Genomic DNA, 23,957 nt, shown 5'->3' on the forward strand with positions numbered 1-23,957 from the left:
TCAATGATTTTATCATTGACAGTGGGATGTTGATTTAACATCGTTTCAATTACTATTTGCTATCTGGGAATAAAGACATTTCTACCGAACTAACTTATCCGCAGTTTACTGACTAAGGTAAGGTCAGTTTATTAGACGAATGAAACTTGTGAGGTAACGCAGCGCTGTTTCACTTGGTCTACATCACACTAAACTGCATTTGAGTGTGTTGAAAGTTATAATGTGTTAGTTTGTTATTGTTTATAGTTTGTATGTTATTCTATGTGTTAGTTTATCTGTATGAGACTAGCAGTAAGCTAGATCAACATTAGAATAACATACGGATCATATTCTAACATTTCATCATTTTGAGCTTTATATCATTGATTAGTTTTATGATTTGCTCACCTCTACATTTGCGCGTCTCTGTCAAGTCGAAGTTTGTCACGGACGTGGAGCTCTCGCATCTCGAAAACGTCACGCTGATATTGATCCTCGTTTTGTTTCTCCTTTTGTCCCAAAGTCTGCTTGCCATGATCCATAATGTTTGAAAGAAACAACTGTAGCCATGGTTACTATGGCAGTTCGAGCGGAAACCAGGGATAACGCGGATATTACGTCATTGACAGGCAACAAGGACGTGAACTTCAAAATTTTAAATGAGATTTTTCCTACTAATCAATTTTTAAGATTGAAATTTAATTTTGATGTGAATAATTGTGTTTTTTTTTTTTTTTTTTGTGTGAAACAAATATTGAAAATAGAGAACGTTTTCTTTTGTTGTGATATGGTGCAACCCTTGAGGTGCAGAATTGGTTAAGATCTAGGAGGATTGAACTCCCACCCCTCAATGTGAAGTTAATTAGGTTTGGTGTATGTCTGGAAAACAAAGAGTGTGATTTTGTTATTAATTTCTTGTAATGTTTGGGAAAGTTTTTCATTCATAAATGCAGATGGTTTAAATCTAAACCCAACTTTAATCAGTGGATGAATGAGGTTTATACCTTTTTGTGCAAATCTTTAAAATTTGTTAAAAATAAGAAAACTCTTAAATTGATTTCTCTTTTGGATACCTTTAAATTAATTTTAAAAGCCCCTTTTGATTTATGGGTTTATTGAGGGTTTCAATTCAATTAAAAGTGACCTTCTTCAGTGAGGCGCATAGGCTACTGAGAAGTGGTGATGGTATGTGTGTGAGTCTGTGAAGTGGCAGCGAAGACTGTGATTAGAATTATGCCATGGGGTTGAGACGCATCACTGACCCTGGCTTTCATCCAATCCGCTTCACTTGACGCTCGCGCAGCGTTAAGACTCGCAGCAGGCTGACTCAAACATCACCGAACTGTGTCCAAAAGTGACTCAGAACTGCGCTTTGGTGTTTTTGACACTGCACCTGCTCCGGATAATCGCGTTACGATGACATTCAGAAACACCTCCTTGGATGTATTCTCGCAGTTTTATATCTTTCAGAATTTCTCCACGTTTTTTAATTTCTCTTTGGACGCGATGTACGAGAGAGGAGCGAATTATGAGTCTGAATCTCACAGACCGACGATTAGAGCGCTTCTCATCGTCTCATATTCCGTTATTATCGTCATCTCGCTTTTCGGAAACGTGGTGGTTTGTCACGTTGTTATTAAGAATAAAAGAATGCACTCAGTGACAAGTTTGTTCATCATGAATTTAGCCATTGCTGACATCCTTATAACTCTCCTCAACACGCCTTTTACACTGGTAAGTTTACACGAGTTTCACTTATTCACTTAATAGGCTAAGAAAACAATAATTTTTTATTTGATTAAAATACAATTATTAGGATATTCGTTCCTTTTTATGCAGTTCAAAATCTAGACAATTTTGTAACAGGTCAATCGCTCATAGTCCTAATCTTGGATTTAGCTAGTCTATTCAAAATGCATTAAACAATACAATTCGCTCAAAAAAGAAAACATAAATTGAATGTGTGACTGTCCTTAGATTGGAAAATATAAAGGCTGAAATTCTTGAAATCTTAGTAGCCTATAGTCTAAGTTGGTTATTTATTGTGTTTTCTTAATAATTTTCTGCCAAATCTATGTGTGGGCTTACCAACAAAATGTGACAAGAAAACAATTAAATATTACACCTTTTTGACAGTTTTTTGTCTTTTTGAATTGATATTAATTACTTTGAAAATAAATGTAAAAAATATTTTTGAAAATGTTTGTTGTACACTCGTGAATAATTATTAAGTATGTAATACTTTATTCTTACAGCACTTGACATTTTTAAACACATTAAGTCATAATATTTGTAAAAACAAACAAACAATAATGTTCTTAAAATCATATATCCAACATGAATAAGAATGTTTAAGAACTTGACACATGGGTTTAAAACAGGATTTATAAAAGATTTCTCACTGTTATCTTCTTGGACATCTTTATTTGTCACTGAGCCGATTAATAGCTGAAGCAGTTTAATAATGTACTGGTGTTTGGTGGTGGTGTCTCCAAACAAAACAGAGCGTTTCCAAAAGAGTAGGATAATGCTGCATAATTCCTCTAGAGTTTTAGTGTGTTGTCTCTATAACATTGTTAATTGTTTAGCAAAGACTAGAGAATGTGCATGATTCATCTCTCTGTGATTGGATGGGGGTGAACATGTGCATGCATGCTTTTTAATTCTTACATGTATCTGGATCCAAGGCCACTTTACTTGTTCTCTCAGGTTCGGTTTGTTTACAGTACATGGGTGTTCGGGAAAGTGATGTGCCATGTGAGCCGCTTTGCACAGTATTGTTCTGTCCATGTCTCTGTTCTTACACTGGTTGCCATCGCCATTGATAGACACCAGGTAAATGTTCTCACAAACAGCCTTTTGTAAAATATTATCAATGAAACCTTTAGAGTGAATAGCTTTTGCACACCTCTTATCAAAAATTAGTGAATCAGTGAATACCAATGTGCAGTCATGATTGGGGATTGTTGCTGTCCATCAGGTGGTGATGCATCCAATGAAACAGCGGATGTCTCGGCTTCAGGGCGTAGCCTGGATCGGTGTCATCTGGCTGATGGGGTCTTGCTTCTCTCTACCTCATGCCATCTACCAGAAACTGCTGCGCTTTGAATTTATGTATGAATTTTCTCTTAATCTTTCTTATTTATTTTGAAAATCAAGTAAAAATTACTTTGTGACAATTTAATTAGATGAAATAATAAGAATGTTATAATGTCATAATGAAAACATTTTTACAGTGCAGGGGCACAAGAAACCACCGTTAAATTAAAAAATATTAAAAAATCTGCATTGAATGGCCTGAATAGAGAGATAAGTGCTTCAGAGAGATACGTTTTTTGCCCAGTGAAGCCTCTCATTGTATTTAATCTGTCATCCTTGATTGCACTATACTGTATGAGGTCATTGCTTAAAACAATTAAAAAATAATAGGCTTTTCTTCATTAACAATAGTGTGATGTTAAAAGGTTAGTTAATCATTTACTCACTCTCATGTCATTTCAAACCCATAAGACTTTCAACACAACTTAAACTTCAAAACACAAATTAAGACATATTTAATGAAACCTGAGAGGTTTCTGTCCCTCCATTGAATGTCCAGGTAACCAAAACTTAAAAGATCTGAAAGGCCACGTCACAAAGGCTTCGTAAAACGAATCCATATAAATCAAGCTGTTTAATCCAGGTCTTGGACATAGTGCACATCAGACAAACACAGAAGCTTGTGCATGTTTCTTATGCTAACAAACCTCATTTGTTCTTGTGCATCACACATGTATGTTTGAGCTTCCATGTTTACCAGTGTGCCTTGTTTATTTATGTTGATCAATGTTTAGATGTAAATAAAAGCCTAAATTAAATCTGTTAATCACATAAAGTGATCATATCTCTTCACTAGACTTTGGACAAAAACCTCTCAGTGTTTAAAGTCAAGTCAAGTCACCTATATTTATATAGCGCTTTATACAATTTTTTTCAGTGCAGTCAAGTCAATGAATATTGAGTGTCTGAATATTAAGTGTCCCCAACTAAGCAAGCCGAAGACTACAGTTGCAAGGAACTGTAACTTCATCAGGTGACAGGATGGAGAAAAAAGAAAAAAAAAACTTAGGAGAAACCAGGCTTTTTAGAAGATTAACCAAAATCTTTTGGGTTTTGCAGAAAATGAGGGCGAGTAATTGATGATAGAATTTTCATTTTGTGAGTGAACTATCCATTTGAAAGATTTCTCTTCTTGACTCTTTTAGCAATAACAGAGTACGGATGGTATGTCTGCCCAGCTTCCCTCATCCCTCCGATCTCTTCTGGAAATATCTGGATCTTGCCTCCTTTGTTCTCCTCTACGTGTTGCCTTTAGCGATTATTTCCTTATCATACCTCGTGGTGGCCAAGAAGGTTTGGTTCCGGAATGCCGTCGGTGATGTCACACTGGCTCAATCGGCCGCTCATCGCAGGAGGAAGAAGACGACTTTGAAAATGCTGATCGCAGTGGTGGCTGTGTTTGCTGTCTGCTGGTTTCCTCTAAACTGTTACGTTGTGCTGCTGTCAAGTAAAATGATCCAGGCTAATAATGCCTTGTACTTTACTTTCCACTGGTTGGCCATGAGCTCTACCTGCTATAACCCCTTTATATACTGTTGGCTCAATCACAGCTTCCGTGCGGAACTCAGAGCCCTGCCTCTAATTGGCCGTATTGTCAAGGGCAATGCCATCCAGCAATCCTAAGGAAGCACCCAAGATTTCACCATTCTATTTTCTCTTTTAGAATTTCAGAATTTTTATAAACACATATTTGCATATGAAAGCAGTATAACAGTCTCCCATCCTGGTGATGCGGTTTATCATTTTTATCTCACCCACGGCTGTCATTTAGTCCTCTTCTCCATCTTATTGAAAATGACACTTAAAACCATCTCTTTCGAAAAAACTGTGTTGCATGGAAGAGATGACATAAATACAGGAAGTATAAGATGTTAAATAGAAACTCTGTTCCATTTTTCAAGAAAAAAAGTTTACCTAACAGCTAGAAAATCAAATAAACTCCTTAGTGGAACACACTACGTGACTTTTAAAATCAGAACAGATTTTAAGACGTTGACATACACTTGCTGAAAAACTGGGCATCATACACAACTGAGGATCACACACTAATAGACTTTCAATTTATTCTGAACACAACAAACTCACTCAGAAACATGCGTCTTGTTGCTAGGAGATACGTGACAAATAAAAAACGTGTTCTAAAATTGGCTCAAAATATCAAACTTGTTTGATTCTTTGCTAATGGATGGGATCGTAGACTGAAGCTGAAAAATTTGGAGTCTGTGCACATCATACACTACGTGATTTTCTGTGAAATCTGTCAACTCCAACTGTCCAAAAAATTGTCTCTGACTTCTGACTACAAGCTTCGACTTGTCCAGACTGTAAACTGGGGCAAAAGTCATACAGTGTATTTCTACCTTTGGCAGGATTTAAAGGGGCTTTTCACGAGTTCACACTTACATCGAATTAAACAGAACGAACTCAGAGTACCCAATCTGAGCTTAATAAATAAAATGTAAATATATGACAATTATATTTTTTATAATGCTACCTGTGTTAGTATTTATTGTAAAAATAATAGGTTGGCCAGGTCTCTGGGGTGAGCTTTCATTCACACCTTGCTGAATTATTCTTGCACCATTAAGTAATGAACTGAACTCCCATTGCTCTAGCAATGAGTGTGAATAACTGGTGCAATTTAATGTGACCACTTTGACCTGTAGCTTTTATCTGACAGTGTAAATTATTGTCAGTATTTTTTGCCACTTATGACATGCAATGGACCAAGTCTTGAAATTGTGCAAAAACTCTTTCTGGGGCTTTTCTTATGTGCATATGCAAAGAATAAAAAAAAAAAAAAAAACTATAAATCAAATATAATTTACCTACTTGGACCTGACTTTAATGTAGGTCTACATAATACTATGATACAGTAATGGAGGTGATAATTAGAAGGTAACTGGCTCGATTTCTGCAGATACTGTGCCCTTAAGCAAGGCATTTAACCCAGCGGCTGCTCCAGTGGCCCCAGCTTGGGGAAATTGGGGGAAATTATTTGCACTGGACATGGTGTGATAGGATTGTAAAAAATACACTAAAAGCACATTTAGTCTGCGGAGAGATTTGTCAAGGGAGCCAACTGTTTAAACCAAGCTAACACAGAGGTGACTTGTATTGTATCATCCTTATAGGATACGTTTTGCCCAGTGGGTGGGTATTTTGCTTTGAACTGCTACAAAAAGAGGATTTTACACATAGCATTAAATCCAGCCACAGAAGAACTGAATGTATTGTTACACAGTTATTTTAATGCATAAAATAAATTCCGATGTTGCTATTTGATCTTGTGTGACGTTAGTGCGTGTGAGGGTGTCTGTCCACACCGTGTGTAGATATAAATGTCTATTTGGATTTTTCATAGTTCTGCAAAAATTAATTGTTGTATTTGTTATAGTTGTGAAGCCGTTATAGGTCCTAAATGAAATACTAATTGAAACGATATGGGTGACACTTATTTATGAGGGGATAATGTAAAATGTTAAGCCTGTGCCTGTTTCCTCTGTGCCTGTGAATTCAATGTATATATTTCAAAGATGATAAATGAACCCAAAAATGTTATGTTTGCTTGTAATTTAAATACATAAACTATTAAAAATGTTATACATCAGGTGGTCTTGGAGATGTTTCTATTTTTGTAACATGAGCTGCAAACTAAAATATATTTTGTCATGAGAAACACATTTAATGTAAGATGCAGACAGCATGTGGAAAATTGTTTTCTTGAAGTTATTGTCAAAAATATTAAGAATATATCAATCTATCAAGCACTCTTTAGTGATGTTGAAAAGCTGTTGCTCTGTTAGACTATCCATTTGTGAAAGACAGATTGATTGATTTAATTGGAGAGAAATAGACACATAATTGAATGAGATAAATTCTGAATTTGGTAATACTTTTTTGGTGGTTGCAATTGTGGGATAATCTATAAAGGCTTTTTTTACTCTGTTCTCAAAGTGGTGAGATCTTCTGAAAATATATTTTAGTAAGTGTTTGACTATGCACTATTTGCACATGCAGTTGTTACAGTATTAATCAAATATTTGTGAAGGAGATGATGTAACACTAGGAGTGCTAATCATACTAAATCCTCAAAATGTTGTTGTTCAAATGTTATTAAAATTAGCTAATTCAACAATTATTATAAGATATTTAATTCATGCAAAATTTTGTTTGCAACCCATGTACATTTATAAAATAGATGTTATAACGTTATAATAGACGTTATAACGTTATAAAGTTCATGTTGGGATTACGTGATTCATGTGCTTTTGCTTTTTTTTTTTTTCAGGGTACTTAAAATTGGAAAATGGTATTGTAACAATTCAGGATAGTTGCTAGTGAATGACCAGGGACATTGCGCATTCTACACAGGCCATCTTTGATCAAAACAGATCTTATTCAAGTATTCTAAATAACCAGAGGAACATAACAGTATAATGGTTTGGGTAAAAAGTTAGTGAACGTTTTTATATAGACAAGATTTTTATGTTCACCAAATTCATGTGAACCATATTCAATTTAGGACATATTAGGCCATGTCATTTAGAAATTCCTCTAGCATTTGAACCACATTAGTTCAACATTGTCGTTAGTTTAACGTCAGTTTAGCTTAGTGTAGTTAGTTTAAGATTGTCGTTAATGACGTCATGTGCTGGTGGTGGAGAAATAACTTCTGCTACTTAATCATTTTGAGATTACAGTTAAAGGGGGGGTGAAATGCTATTTCATGCATACTGAGTTTTTTACACTGGTAAAGAGTTGGATTCCCATGCTAAACATGGACAAAGTTTCAAAAACTAAGTTGTACGTTTGAAGGAGTATTTTTGTTCCAAAAATACTCCTTCCGGTTTGTCACAAGTTTCGGAAAGTTTTTTTCGAGTATGGCTCTGTCTTACGTAAGATAGGGCGGAATTTCCTTATATGGGTCCTAAGGGCACTTCTCCGGTAAGATCGCGGCCGCGCGCGCACTCGTAGACCAGAGCAAGAGAGTGAAAGCAGTTCGCCATCAAAGCGCCCTGCCCGGCTTTTGGGAAGTCAATGTCACCAAAGAAGTGTGTTTTTGGTTGCCAGGGCAAGACAACCCTGCACAGATTCCCAAAGAACCCGGCGTTAAGGAACCCGTGGATGGAGTTTGTTTTCCTGAGCATAAACGGAGTTGTGTGATTGTTTTATAAACAAAGCCCAGATCTACGGATTTGCAGATCGTCTAATGCTTAAGGATCGAGCAGTCACAATGATAAAGGTTCGCGGTCGTGCGTTGGAACCGGACGGTGAGTAAAACTGTTTGTTGAACAAATGTCTCTGTGTGTTGTCACTAGCTTGGCGCGTTAGCACAGCTAAGCTTCGCCCACAGGGCCCGCCCCCAGCCGCTCGGTTTTTTCCGGAAAGACTCGGTACAGCCTATCTTTATGTTAAAAATTTAGGCTAATAAAACAAAATACTTTTTGGAGATATGAAGGATGCAATATTACTCTATAGGTACTCAAGATTAACAGGAGATTGAGTGAAAATGAGCATTTCACCCCCCCTTTAATGTATTTAACATTATAATAGTTCTGTCATGACAACCCTCTGAGAGTTTGGCATGGTAATGAATATGCTACGTTGCTGCTGCTGCTTCTGCTTTTATTGCTGCCACTATTGATTATAACTGCTGCTGCTGCAGAGCAAGTATGGAACTTGCCACTGCCAATACACAAATGACAAGCTGCTGCTGTACAAGCATGCGCGAATCACCCCTTTAGCAGATCTATACAGGTGGAGCTGGGGAAGATATAGGGTTTCTGAAAGCATGCTGCAAACTTCTACAGCAAACTATTAGGAAGTATCTGAATGTTGAGCAGTAAATTTATTGGCTAATGAAACAGAAGGAATCAATCAGCTGTGCCCTATAGAGAATGATGTGATTGCAAGCAGATTGGGTTAAGGACTTATCAGCCCGCACCATCTGGAGTTTAATGACAGAACTTTTTATTTAATTGACGTCTACACTTTACTCCCATATACATCATGCAGAATTTAGCGGACACTTTACTCCCTCAGCTGCTTTCTCCAAGTAATGTACTTTTTCTGACATGCTGCTGCGTGAACTGAAGACTACTTCAATGTTTTGTTCGGTGTCATTTTGCTTTATTTGATGTTTGATTCATCACGGATTCCCTCCTACATCATACTCCGGGGTTCCTTTAAACATGTTATGTATGTTCCTTTAAACACGTAGCATGCTACGTGCAGTCCTCAAAAACGATGATTAATGACATGCTAAAATATATAGATTAAAATGTGTATATTTAAATGGGATGAAAGATATACAATGTACTGAATGTTAGCTTGCTTATTGTGCTCAAGAGCATGATCTATTTAAGATCACATGTCATTTTAACAAGTATGTTTGTTTGCAACAGTGTTTGCGAATGGTTATTGAAACTATGGTTTCAGGAAATGCAAAATCATTCAACTATGTTGGTTACGACAGAACCACAGTTAGTAATGACAGTGACCATAGTTGGCTAACAATGCTTTTGGGAAACACCCCAGGAGGCAAATCAGACCAAAAAAAAAACAAAAAAACACACAAGCTCTCATCTCCAACTGCTGGTTTGATCTAAGCCTTAAATTCAGTCACTTATGCCCTGTCGTGCCCCATTTTCGTGATTTATTTATTTATACAATCACAGAATATATGTGTTACAGGTACCGGCTGGTATCATGTAAACGGCATATGCTCTCGCTCTGAAACAGGAGAAATAAATGAGACAGGGCAAAGTCTCGTTTCTCATCTCGCTCAGCAGAAAGAGAGCCAAGAGGATTTATTACACAATCACAATTAAAATCCTACTTGGTTACAAACACACAATGTCTTCTCATGAAATAGACAGTTTCAAAAATAAAATACAATTTGTCTTTTTTCAACTTTCAGCAATTACTGAGATATAAAATGTATATGATTAAATAAATCAAAATGAGAATAACCACTGTTACCTTGTAAGTTGTCTCTTTTCAATTTAAATTAAAACTTAGCTTATTTTATCACTTGCATAAAATTCCTAAATGCATTTTCCATTTTCAATTAGCAATCATTTTTACTCTTCCACAATGCATGAGCTGACAGACTTCTAACTTGTTTTTAAACCACTTTTAGAATTTATAACTCTTTGTAAATAATTGGAATCTGTTTTGGGAGCGTCCTAGGCTTTTCCGTGCCGATGGCTTACACCCAAACAGATTCGGAGTGGATCTTCTGTCGGATAACATCTCCAAAATGTTAAATACCGTTAGATGACCAAAAGTCCAAATCATAGTCTCTGCTGCACCAATTTAACTGATATAAATACTAGTGTAGAACATTGCATAGAAACTGTGTCTATTCCTCGTTTAGTGAGATCGAATAATAAATCTACTGCAGGATCTAGGAAAAATCTAATTGTTATTAAAACAGAAAATGTTGCTATTAGTAAACAAAAACAATTTCTAAAGCTAGGTCTTCTAAACATTAGATCACTCACACCTAAGGCAGTTATTGTAAATGAAATAGTCACAGATAATAGCTTCGATGTACTTTGCCTTACTGAAACCTGGGTTAAACCAAATGATTATTTCGGTCTAAATGAGTCTACTCCATCTGGATACTCCTATAAGCATGAGCCCCGTCTGATTGGTCGTGGCGGCGGTGTTGCAACAATCTATAGAGATATTCTCAATGTTACTCAGAAAACGGGTTATAAGTTTATTTTGTTTGAAGTACTTGTACTAAATGTTACGCTCTTAGATGTTAGAAAAAAATCCCTATTATCTCTAGCCTTGGCTACCGTATATAGACCGCCTGGGCCTTACGCTGATTTCCTAAAAGAGTTTGCAGATTTTCTCTCAGATCTATTGGTCAATGTCGATAAAGCATTAATTGTTGGAGATTTTAACATACACGTAGATAATCCAAATGATGCGTTAGGGGCTGCGTTTACAGATTTATTCAATTCCTTTGGGGTCAAGCAAAACGTCACCGGACCAACTCATCGTCTTAATCATACACTCGATTTAATTATATCATATGGAACCGATCCAACCGATATAGATATCATTCCACAAAGTGATGATGTCACTGACCATTATATGGTAACTTGCATATTACGTACTGCTGTAATATGTCATGCGCCGCCGCGTTATCGACCAGGCAGAACAATCCTTCCATCCACCATAGATAATTTCTCAAATTGCTTATCTAATCTGTCTCAGCTGCTCAGTGAACCCAAACAAGCAGATGAATTAGAAGAACTAACTAGCACTATGAGCTCCATTCTCTCTGGAACACTGGATATTGTTGCACCAATTAGATTAAAAAAGGTCAGAGAGAAAATTAAAGCACCATGGTACAACAATACTACGCATCTTCTAAAGAGAGAAACCCGTAATTTAGAGCGTAAATGGAAACAAACTAATTTAGAGGTCTTTAGAATCGCGTGGAAAGAGAGTATGTCACGTTATAAAAAGGCCCTAAAAGCGGCCAGGGCTGAGCACCTCCGCAAACTAATAGAAAATAACCAAAATAATCCAAGGTTTTTATTTAACACCGTGGCTAGACTAACAAATAAACAGACATCACCCGAACAAAATATCCAGTTACAGTTTAGTAGTAATGATTTCATGAACTTCTTCACTGAGAAAATAGAAAACATCAGAACCACAATTGTAAACGATCAATCTTCAATCGCGCCTTATTATTCAGCCTCAATTATCACCCCGCAAGAACAATTACAGTGCTTTACAGTTATAGAACAAAAAGAGTTAAATAAACTTATCATTTCATCTAAAACAACAACATGTTTATTAGATCCTATACCAACTAAACTATTGAAAGAAGTGTTACCTGTAGTGGAAGAGCCTCTCCTCAATATTATTAACTCGTCTTTATCTTTAGGTTATGTTCCAAGAACATTTAAACTGGCAGTTATAAAACCTCTCATTAAGAAACCACAATTAGATCATAATAATCTAGCAAATTGTAGACCCATTTCAAATCTTCCATTTATGTCTAAAATACTAGAAAAAGTTGTGTCCGCTCAACTTGTCTCTTTCTTGCAAGAAAATGACATCTATGAAAAGTTTCAGTCTGGATTCAGGCCGCACCATAGCACTGAAACTGCGCTCGTTAAAATCACAAATGATTTACTTTTAGCTTCTGACCAAGGCTGTATCTCAATTCTAGTTTTACTTGATCTTAGTGCTGTGTTCGATACTATAGATCATACAATACTCTTAGATCGACTACAAAATTATACTGGTGTTCAAGGACAAGCATTAAGCTGGTTCAGATCATACTTATCAGACCGCTACCATTTTATCTATTTAAATGGAGAAAAATCGATCATAACTTCAGTAAACTATGGAGTGCCGCAGGGATCTGTGTTGGGCCCTCTATTATTCTCAATATATATGATGCCACTTGGAAATATTATAAGGAAACATGGAATTAGTTTCCATTGTTATGCTGATGACACTCAAATCTATATTTCATCACGGCCGGATGAAAACGCTAAATTATCCAAATTGACAGAGTGTGTTAAAGATATAAAAGATTGGATGACGCGTAATTTTCTTTTATTAAATCCAGACAAGACAGAGGTGATACTTATCGGTTCAAAAAACCGCCCACAAAACCTCTTACAATACAACTTTAACATTGTAGGATGTCCTGTTACTTTATCCTCTACAGTAAAAGACCTGGGTGTTATACTCGACTGTAACCTGTCTTTTGAAAATCATATTTCATTTGTTACAAAAACAGCCTTTTTCCACCTTAGAAACATTGCTAAGCTACGTAATATCCTATCAGTTTCTGATGCAGAAAAGCTAGTTCATGCATTTATGACCTCGAGACTAGATTACTGTAATGCTTTATTAGCTGGTTGTCCTGCATCCTCAATAAACAAGCTACAGTTAGTCCAAAATGCAGCCGCTAGAGTTCTTACTAGATCAAGAAAATATGATCATATAACACCGATTTTATCATCACTGCATTGGTTACCTATAAAGTTCCGTATTATTTACAAGGTATTGCTACTGACTTATAAAGCCCTAAACGGCTTAGCTCCAGTCTATTTAACGGATCTTCTATCGCCCTATAATCCATCGCGCTCTTTAAGATCAATAAATTCAAGGCTTTTGGTCATACCTAGGATATCCAGATCAACCAAAGGAGGGAGATCATTTTCACATTTAGCTCCAAAACTCTGGAATAGCCTTCCTGATACTGTTCGTTGCTCAGATTAGATTAAAGACGCATCTTTTCGGCCAGGCATTCATATAATATTTTTAATCTTACAGTTCAAACTACAATCCGGCCTCTAGTTCATAAATGCCAGAGGAGAACTGGCCCCCGACTGAGCCTGGGTTCTCCCAAGGTTTTTTTTTTTTTCTCCATTAGGTCACCTGATGGAGTTTTAGGACACCATTAGGTTACTTGATGGAGTTTTTCGGTTCCTTGCCACTGTTGCCTTTGGCTTGCTCAGTTGGGGATATTTTGGGGATATTTAATTTTATTTTATCAATCAATAAATTCCACTAGAAACAAACCTTGTTGTATTATTTTAATTTAATACTGTGAAGCTGCTTTGATACAATCTGTATTGTGAAAAGCGCTATACAAATATACTTGACTTGACTTGACTTACTTCGCTCTGAGAACCTGTCAATCACAGCTGTCAATCATGACGTTACACCACCGCATCACGTAACTAACTAAAAACCAACTTATTTTTGAAACAGACAGTTGAACTTAAATCAGCGTGATAAAAACGACAGCAAATGAAAGAAACCACCTTTGGAAAAAAGATATTTGAAGTGTAATTTAATTGTTTAGTTCACAGGTGTCAAACTCAGTTCCTGGAGGGCCACAGCCCTACACAGTTTTGTTCCAACCCTGCTTCAACACACACACACCTGCAGTTTTCAAATAAGCCTGAAGGACTTGATTAGCTGATCAGGTGTGTTTAATTAGGGTTGAAGCTAAACTCTGCAGGGCTGTGGCCCTCCAGGAACTGAGTTTGACACCCCTGGTTTAGTTGGTCTCACGTCCCGTTGAATAACACGGGGAGGCGGGGCTTATGACCTATACTAGGACCAGTCACCGGGGGGCGATCGAGACGTTTTGGCTTCACTTTTCAGGGCTTGTGCGGCACACTTGGTCTGAAGCAGTGTCTGAGTCTAAACATGACAATGAACTTGACATTGGCAGGCGGCAGCCTATGATGTCACCACTGGTGCGACCGAGAGTATAAAAGGGCACCTGTGAAATACTTGATCCTCTTTCTTGTTTTTAGGAGACTGTTTGTTTGTATATGAATGAGGAGCACGTGCGTTTAGCTCCTGTGGGAGCTGAATGCGAGCATTGTGAAGTTCCGTTCACGCCTTCCCTTTTCTCAAGGGGAATTCTGTCGACTCTCCGAAGGTGGATGTGCTAGGTATGATGCATTCAAAAACTGACAACAAGAGACAGGTAAGGAGCTTTTTCCTTTCTGCTCTCTCCAGAGAGATAGTAGGCTATTAAGCGTTTGCACGAGCGCATTCGGCTCTCATCTGAAGGGAGTTTAAGGCACTCATAGCGATGCATTCGTGTCTGTTCTCGTATGATTCCTTTCAGAGTGATAGAATCTGATGTTTGAACTAGTGCGATTGACTATGACAATGCAGTTGCAGTAATTGTTCCACCTGGGCTTGATTATCTCCTGAGGGATGAGAGTTGAGCACCTGCACTCTGCGGTTCGGGCCCCGCGGTCGCCATTACGGTGAAGTGGGATTGAGTGTGGGCGTTATAGGTTGAGCAGGGATGAGTCGAACTGGAAGTTTCCTTTTTTGACTCCTCTTCTTGGCTCATATGATACTATTGTCAACTGAGGAATTAGAGACAGAAGAGTGTAGTAATTGTTATTATTATTACAATTAGGAGTTATGGAAAGTTATGCCTGTACCAATGACAGATTAGATCTGGTTTGTAAAATGTGAGACAGACTTTACGAAAAACATATTTGTCTGGACATAACTGCCCCCCTCCTGTAAATAACAGAGCTCCGCCTGGATAGCAGTATTGAGTCGTTAGGCTTTCTGTGAGCCTCCTTGTTAAGCTGTCCTAAGCGTTGGACTTTGTAAGGCCGCTTCTCGCTTTAGAGAGTTATGCTGAGGTCTCTGTCCTCAGAGCTCAGCTAGGCAGTATGCTAGGTTGTTAAGCTCTCTGTGAGCCTCCTTGGCTACTGCCTTTATAGTAGTGGAGCGTTGTTAGGCCTCCTGTCATTATAGAGAGTCACTTTTTTCAGGCCTCCGCTCCCTCGAACTCTGCCTGAATAGCGTGTCCGAGTTAGGGCTTTTTTTTTTTAAGAGTTGATTAAGCTCCATCAAGCCTCCTCTGGAAGCTGTTTTGGGCTCTCTGAGCCTCCTTAGCTATTGCTTAGGTCTGGAGTGTTGCTAGGCTTCTTCTTGTTATGAGAATCTTCCTGTGGGGCCCCTGCTTTGTAGTAGGTAGTGTTGTCAAGTTGTTAGGCTCCCTTTGAGCTTCCTTGGTAACAGCTTTTTTTTACACTGCTTCTCATTGCTCCCCCTGGGGCAGTAGTTAGGTGTTGTTAGGTGCACTACGTGCCTCCTTGATGTGGTACCTTGAAGTTGTTAGGCTCCCTTTAAGCACCCTTGGCTGCTCTTTTGATAACATGTTGCAAGGCCTTCTCTTTTCTAAGAGAATTGTACATTTAGGCCTCTGCTCCCCCAGAGCTCCACCCTTTATTCAATTCGAAGTTGTAGGCTCTCTTTGAGCCTCCTTTGAGCTGCCCTGAGTATAGAACGTAGTTAGGCCTCCTCTCGTTTTAGAGAGTCAGCATATTGAGGCCTCTGTTAGGACTAGGAGCCAGAATTGGGCAGTAGCACTGAGTTGTAGTAGCACTCTTTTCCTGCATCTAGGTTGGGAGTACTTTTTTAACCATTGTTTGTTCCCACCCCTCAGCTCCATCTGTTATATCTGTGTCAAGTTGCTAGGCCTTCTTTAGGCCTCCCTGACAGAAGTTGAATGTAGCTAGGCCTCCTCTTTCTCGGAAGAGTTGTTATCATAAGGCCTCCATCCTCAGAGCTCTAAAGAGAGTCGTTCTATTAGGCCTCGTTTACACTGCAGGTCTTGATGCCCAATTCTGATTTGTTACCTTTATCCGGTTTTTTTTTACCGTTCGTTTACATGTTCTTTCAACTGTGACCCATATCCGATTCATGTGTTTACACTTGCCATACTATCTGAAACATCGCGCATGCTTAAAGGGTTAAATTCTCTTGCACAGATGGGCAGACGCGAAATATGCTTGATGCTAGCTCTGCGATATATGCGAAGTTCGCCAAACATCACCATGATTTTGAGGCGAAGGAGGACGAAAAGTGCCATCATTGCACATAGGCTATGCTTCAGTTATTGTGTGTGAGAGAGATCTCAGGACTGGTGGGAGCATATTGTGTTTAAATATTGGCTTTAACAAGGAACAGTTGGTCCGAAATTTTGTTGTGTACAACAATATGTTGTGTCAATGTTTGTTCACATTCCTCTCCTACGACAACACAATGTTTCGTCGGGCCATCCGTCCCTTTGCAGATGCACGTCGGGGTTTCTCTCGTCATTAAACCGCGGAGACGTAATGCTAGCCCTGAAACCTGAGGTCGGCTGTCGCGCCGGCGCGATAGGCTCGTTTTTTTCCGTATGAGTGCAAAAAAAAAAAAAAAAAAAAAATATTAATTTTTATCTTATATGCTTGTGTTATACATCAATCGATCCTGTTTAGTGTGTATTTTTTTTTGTGTATGCTCATAATAAAAACAAAGTGTTGTGCTTTTCGCCAAATAAAGAAAAATAAACATGATGCGAGTTCTGCCTACTCTCCGTCAGTGAAGTCAATTCTGAAACGCGTCCGAAAATGAACTGTAACTCAGCGAATACTCAGTCAAACAGGCATGCAGTCACACAGGCATGAAGCTTGAATTCTCTTCTTTAAAATGAAGTAATTTTTATAAAAAACAAATATTCACAGTTTATGTAATATGCATGCAAAGAGAGAGATGTCAGTCGTTCTCATCTCAGCTCATTAAGTTTTAATGTGCTCCGCCCACGGAGAGCGCGCGCTATTAAACGCAAATGTGAGGCGATCCAAACAAACCTGTGAAACGCCCACATCAGCTGGATAACACACCGCGAGTTCACTTTCAGACTTATGTACTTTACGATGCTGTGAGGAATAATACTATCTTGATAATAATCCTGCAAAAATTTACCTCAGAAGTTCTGGAAGTATCATTTCGAGGAGCAAACGGATCCCGCTGAGGAATTAGGTCAGTTCTGTTTGCTTTGTTCTAATCGGAATGAATGAACGCACAGATGCCTGCTGTTGTGGAGCTACTACAGCTGGCAAAAATACTGTTTAAATATTGATCGCGTTTCTGTGTATGTATGAATGAATGAACGAACGAACGCACAGATGCGCGCTGTTGTGGAGCTACTACAGCTGGCAAAAATACTGTTTAAATATTGATCGCGTTTCTGTGTATGAATGAATGAACGAACGAACGCACAGATGCGCGCTGTTGTGGAGCTACTACAGCTGGCAAAAATACTGTTTTAATATGAATCGCGAATACAAAGAAAGATTACACTGGAAATATTGTTACAATTTTAAATGTTGTTGTAATTGTATAACCTTAAAAAAAAAAAAAAAAAAAAAAAAAAAAAAAAAAAACATATATATATTTATATAAGGATAGATGTAAACAAAATCTTAAAAGGTCATTATAAGCCTTCTCTTTAAATAATTGTATTATGCTTTATTAGTGACACATTTGGGAAGAGAATATATTCCAAATCTGAAAATACAGTATGAGAACAATTAACTGCACAATTACTAGAAATGTTTACCTTGGATATTGTACAATTTGCAAGCAAAATTTGTGGAAAAAAACAACAAACCAGTTATATATTGTCCTTGCATTCTTGTGGCTGAGTCACACACCTGAATGAAAGGCTCATTACGTATGCAGCCTCATTATGCGGGCCCCATTGTCTCCGCAGGTGTGAATCACGCCCACCCGCATATGGCCTTTCCAAACAAAAAGTGTTTTACAAGATTTAAATCAATGTATTGTGTTATGTGAATGATTAGGCAGGATGATTTTCACATAATTTTGAAGAAAAAATTCTAGGCAACGTCATCCATTTGTCAGAAGTCTTATTTACATATATTTAGAATATGTTTTATGGCCTTATTTCAGAAACTTTAGTTTTTTGTTTTTGAAAAAAACATGCATAAACATTATTCTATCAAAAATACAAACATGTACATGCAAGTTGTTCACATATTATGGTAGCCCTGTTTGTGCTAAATAGAGTGAATTTACACCTTTGCCATTAATATGTTTATAAGCAACTGAAAAAAGCACAAATGTCAGGGCATGTCAGAACATCTCAAGGACCCCAAAAACCCATCAGACCCCAGAGGGTTAAAAAATTAAAAAACGGCAAATTCTTTGCAAAAAGATTGGAATAAAAAGCTGTACGAGAACACTAGTCGGCCTTCACTGAAGAGCTATCTTCACAGGTAAGAAAACAATTTGATAGGTGAATGCTAAAGACCTATATTTTTGTGAATTGGTGAATATTCAGGTGAATATTGTTTTGTGGCCACGAATTAATAATAGGCTACCTCAGCACGTCTAATTTGTTCCCTCGTTTTACTATATTGTGGCCACGTTGTAATTCGTTAAATCAAAATGAGGGATGGAATTAAACGTGTCCACGATTTATTAAAACGAGGGAACAAATAAGTCGTCGTAACTCGTAACAACAAATTATTTAGATCAGTGGACAGGGCGCATATAAGAACGAGCAGAGAGAGATACCCGGCCGCGCGCGCGCGCACTCTCAGTCTCACCGTCTTCAAACAACACGAGCACTGTATATTGCTCTCTCTCCCTCGCGCATATCAAAATCAATTGACACAATAGTAAAAGGTCGGAAGACCGATTGTGTTTTATAGATCAGTAGTTTGTTCAAATAAAGTGTTTGATTAGTTAGCAAGTAGGGCCTACATGTTCAGGAAATGCAAAATACAAATTGTATGGGTTAACGTAAGTAGCCTAGGCTAGGCCTAATGGTAAACGGACTCTGCACGAAGCTCTTTTGAAGCTGTCAAATGGTGTCGCTATTGGACACTTAATTGTGATTATTGCTGCTCTGAGGTTTCTTAGGCTACTGTTGACTGTTTTATCGTTTTTTTGTTTTTTTTTTGAAGAAGCATTACTCTTGCCTCGGAGAAATCAACACGGGAATAGCAAGGCACTCTAGGCTACTCCTCCTATATCCCAGGTTTTCCCCCTAACTCCCCAAAGGGGTGGAGCCTTGTTCCATATTGAACTTGATCATCGAATCACATTGACTCACATAAAATGAATAAAGTACAACATTAACATTAAATGCATCCTTATTTGTAACAGAACAGCATTTTGAACACGTTACAATATGTACACTAGGTACCTATATGTCCCAAAATGCAGTACGATTGTAACATCACCACAAATCTCATCTAATCACCACCACAGCAAACAACTCTATGATATATTAATTATATATATTTTTAATTTAAAACAACCCACACACACCTATATAGCCTACATTTGGATGCTGCATTAAACAAATTGTTAAAGGGAAAAAATAATAAATCAACTCTATAGCTGATTCCAAGTAATCAAGGGCTTAGGACGTTCCAATTCAGCCCATTGCAGTTTCTGCCAGTAGTGGGCACTCGTGCATCATAAGCAATGACGTACATCCAAGTGAACGAGACGGAGGTAAGTTAGCGAGTGAAGGGCATGACAATTTTGGACTGGAACGCAGCCAGAGAATGTCTAATAAGGGGAGAAGTTCCACTCTCAGTAAACTTCCAGCTTCTGAACTGGTTGCAGTTCCACTCTGGTTCCATATGAGGGCGCTCACAGGACGAGTGCAGAATGAACGGAGGTCTATGGCGCTATACCTCTCAAAATCCACTTTTCTCAGGATATAATTTTTTGTCTAGTAATTTGAATGTTGTATTCGAAAGGAGACGCAAAGAAATTACACATTGCTGGGTGTTAGATTTTTTAGAGTCACTTATTTGCTTTATAAAGTCTTTTAAAATGTCAATGACGTCATACACATCGTACGACCAAATACTGCTTTACGGCAATCCTTCAGTCACTTTGGTGCTTTCGCGCTCTGCACTTTCTTTTCTCTCGAGGCATCGAAAACACAGCTGACACAGGTAAATACACGTGCTAGAAGAGTTTTTGTTTTGTTTGTTTCTGGTCCCGCTTTGGATGCCACGATGCCATCAAGCGGTATCTCTGGTCGTAATCAGTCCTTCACTGACCAATCAGTGTTCATTTGCAGAATGCTAGCGTGTTATGGGCAACAACAACTCAACCTGTAAGAAATCGAAAGGACATAAGTACTCGTTCATTCAACTTTCAACCTATAACCCATGTTGAACTTGCAAAACCTACAATCAAATCTGAGATTTCTCAACAGCAATCGGGTGAAAGAGACAAATTTAGCCGTCTAGCTCCATAGACTCCCATTCATTTTGCACTCATGGGCGATCGCCCCCAGTGAAACTCTGGTGGAACTACAACCAAAATTCGGTACAATAGGACTTAATAGGGAGTAATAGCCCTCGTTTCTCTGGCGCATAAGGTCTATAGATCAGTGGTTATCCAGTCCCTCCAGTTTTTCGCGATTCCGCGATCGCTGAGTACAATGCAAAATCAACAAAATGTCGCATTTTTTGCGATCCTGCATAATTCCTAATTTAACCGCAAAATAATCACAAAAATTAAAAAGACCTCACAAAACATTAAATTATAATCACCCAATTGAAATATCTCGTTTAATTAAAGTTTCGATGCATTTTTACGTGGAGATGTTGCGGGAAAAGGGGAAACTCCTTTTCCTCAATTTACTGAAGCCTATAATGTAAAACGCATTTTGCAGCTGCACAGCTAGAACAGTGAGTGTCTGGCTCACTCATTGGCTGTGCTGCGGCAACTGCACATCTGACGTGTGCGCCAATGAGCTAGCATCACGCCATTACACGCCAAGGGGGCAAGGCCTAACCTATATTAGTCCCTGAAAAACGCCGTTTTAGCAGGTTTAATGACTGAAGCGACAACTTGCCAGGTTAGTGCGGCGGGGGCCGGCTACGCAATACTCGTTCCCTACTCTCAGGGAACCGAGGTTACGATAGTAACCGAGTAGTTCCCTTTCGAATGGTCACTTTGTATTGCGAAGCTATACACAGTGGGGACGCCATGCAAAATGCCGCACTATAAGTAACTGGTTGCCTACTGCAGCTCAGGACCCCTCAACTCAGGATTTACACACAGTTCTACAGTATAAATTACTACACCTGCTGTTAATATTTACATAGGTCAGGTAGAAAAATTGCCCATAGGTTGTTTCAAAAGTTTTTCATTTGATGAGAATTTGATTAGACCAAAATAAACATGCATTTTGTTTGTGATTTGTGTCATGTATGACTATTGTGCATCTGACATAATACTATTAGGGTAAATGTGATGTCCTAATTATAAAATATAAAAATCGCAAATTTTTTCACAAATTTCTGGAAATTATCACCACAAAATCAGTCATTTTGATCGCAAAAATCACACAAAAAAATTGCGAAATCCTGGAGGGACTGGTTATCTCTGACTTAGATCTCAAATTAGATATTAAATGGAGTGAATGACCCATGGAAACACGAGTAATCCCATACTCTTCACATTTGTTCACAAATAAATTGCGCACTCATAGGAATTGATATTGGCATTTTACTGAGTCATACATTGTTTAAAAATGGTTTAAATAATAAATACTGTAATTAATGGGAAAATCACATGAAACCATATATTCTGTCATATGTGCAATGTAGAGAATAAATATTCTGCCATCATGTGCTTTTAGAACCCTGCTTCCCACTTCTGCAGTCGAAATCACCCTTTGAGTGCTGTTTTTTTATTATTTTTTATTTTTTTATTTTGTTAATAGGAAAAAAAAAAGGAAAAAAAAAAAATCAATATGCATCAAATAGTTGTTAAGATATAAAAATGTATATGACCGAAACAGCAAATGCAAACAAGATATCTGTGCATGAAAACATTTAAAAAACGTTGCATTACTACAGAAACCACAACCACTATGTTTTAAAGATAAGGATTCTATCAACTTGGTTATCAAAATGATCTCAGAGCTTCCCAGCCATAATTACGAATTAAGGGGGAGCATGCAATGTCTGAGTCGTAAACTCATGCTTATGATAAAGCCAGTATGTACTATCTTCTTTAATGTTACATTTATTTTAACTTTACATGCACTTGGTTGATGCTTTTATCTAAAGTGACTTACGTTCAAGGTATACAGTTTTTTTTTTTCATTCTGCCATTCTGCCATATATGGACATAAATGCTAATCAAAGATGTTTTTAAGCACATCCTGCAATCTATTTACAGAGGTCTCTTAAACACATCACATTTTTCAGAACATTTTGTCTTTCAGATGATGTTTTTACATTTTCTTAAAAAAATTTTTTTTTTTTTTTTTAAAAAGCCCATTTGGTTCTTGTTTGAATAAAGAAAATAAAACTAAATAAAATGAGCTCTAGATCTTAAAACCAGCTATAACATGGATTTTAGAATTTATTTTAACACGTGTACATGTTTGATCAAGTAGTTATTGTATATGTATATATATATATATATATATATACACACACACACACATACATATATATGTTATATATATATATATATATACACACACACACATACATATATATGTTATATATATATATATATATACACACACACACACATACATATATATGTATGTGTATATCCTACCTGTAAAAGCAGTTACATCTGCAGCAGAGCACAATACACACATTGTGTTTTTAAATATACAATCTGTGATAATGGTGTTTACATTTACAAAACAAATGAAAGCACAATAACTTGTTTAAATACACGAAAACCACCCAGATAAAGAACACGTGATATACATTTTAACTTGAATTCGGTGAAAAAAAAACAAAAAAAACATGTATAAAGACTGTTGAAAAAATTAGTGTGTAGATTGATTTGCTCTTCACCTGCTGTTACCTTTGCAACTCCCCACTTTCTGTTGCTTTGGATTATACAGTAGACTAATGAGGAATATCAGGAGAAAACTACATATGAATAACTTAAACATAATAAAAACATTAACATACACACAGCTTTTGAGCAATAGTAGGGCGCAGTGTTAAATGTGAGAAGTGTTCAAAATCTCAGCTACTTATCATTTGTCTCAGCTAATGATTCATTAACAGAACTTTGACATATATGCATGTGTCTGTTAATGCACACACATCTCAGACTGCACGCACACTGTCTAAGCAGATCAACAAAAGCCCATCTTTTAGGAGGAATGTTGGGTGCTTCTCAAACAAAAGGCTGCACCCATAGTGAGGCTGTGTCCTTAGTCCAGTCCTTCAGAGGCTTGTACATTAGAGTTCACAGCATTAAATGCAAGAATGAGACAGTCTAAGTGGACATGGCTTCGTCATAAATGATTCCACACCATGGTCACTACGCAAAAATACTATTAAAATTATAATTTGAAAAATAATAATTTATGTTTACTGCCTTTCTATTAATGAAGTACAGGTAAATGACAACCATCTGTGGTTTCCCAATATTTTACATCATGCACAGTTTTGCCTTATTTGATTAATTTAAAACAAAACAAAAGAAAACAATGCCTTTATGTTTTTGTAATCTTTTTTTTCTTTCTTGCATTA

At 37.4% G+C, this 23,957-nt stretch overlaps 1 protein-coding gene across 1 annotated transcript; it reads left to right on the top strand.

Moving 5' to 3' along the window:
• Positions 1-1,170: 1,170 nt before the first annotated feature.
• On the top strand, positions 1,171-6,622 carry gpr83 (G protein-coupled receptor 83). Its single transcript, XM_079872633.1, has 4 exons — positions 1,171-1,713; positions 2,689-2,814; positions 2,960-3,093; positions 4,224-6,622. The coding sequence occupies exons 1-4, from the start codon at positions 1,396-1,398 to the stop codon at positions 4,699-4,701; spliced, it is 1,056 nt and encodes a 351-aa protein (XP_079728759.1). The 5' UTR covers positions 1,171-1,395; the 3' UTR covers positions 4,702-6,622.
• The last annotated feature ends 17,335 nt before the right edge of the window (positions 6,623-23,957 follow it).

This window comes from Squalius cephalus (assembly GCF_949319135.1).
Source record: "Squalius cephalus genome assembly, chromosome: 5".
Classification (NCBI taxonomy): domain Eukaryota; kingdom Metazoa; phylum Chordata; class Actinopteri; order Cypriniformes; family Leuciscidae; genus Squalius; species Squalius cephalus.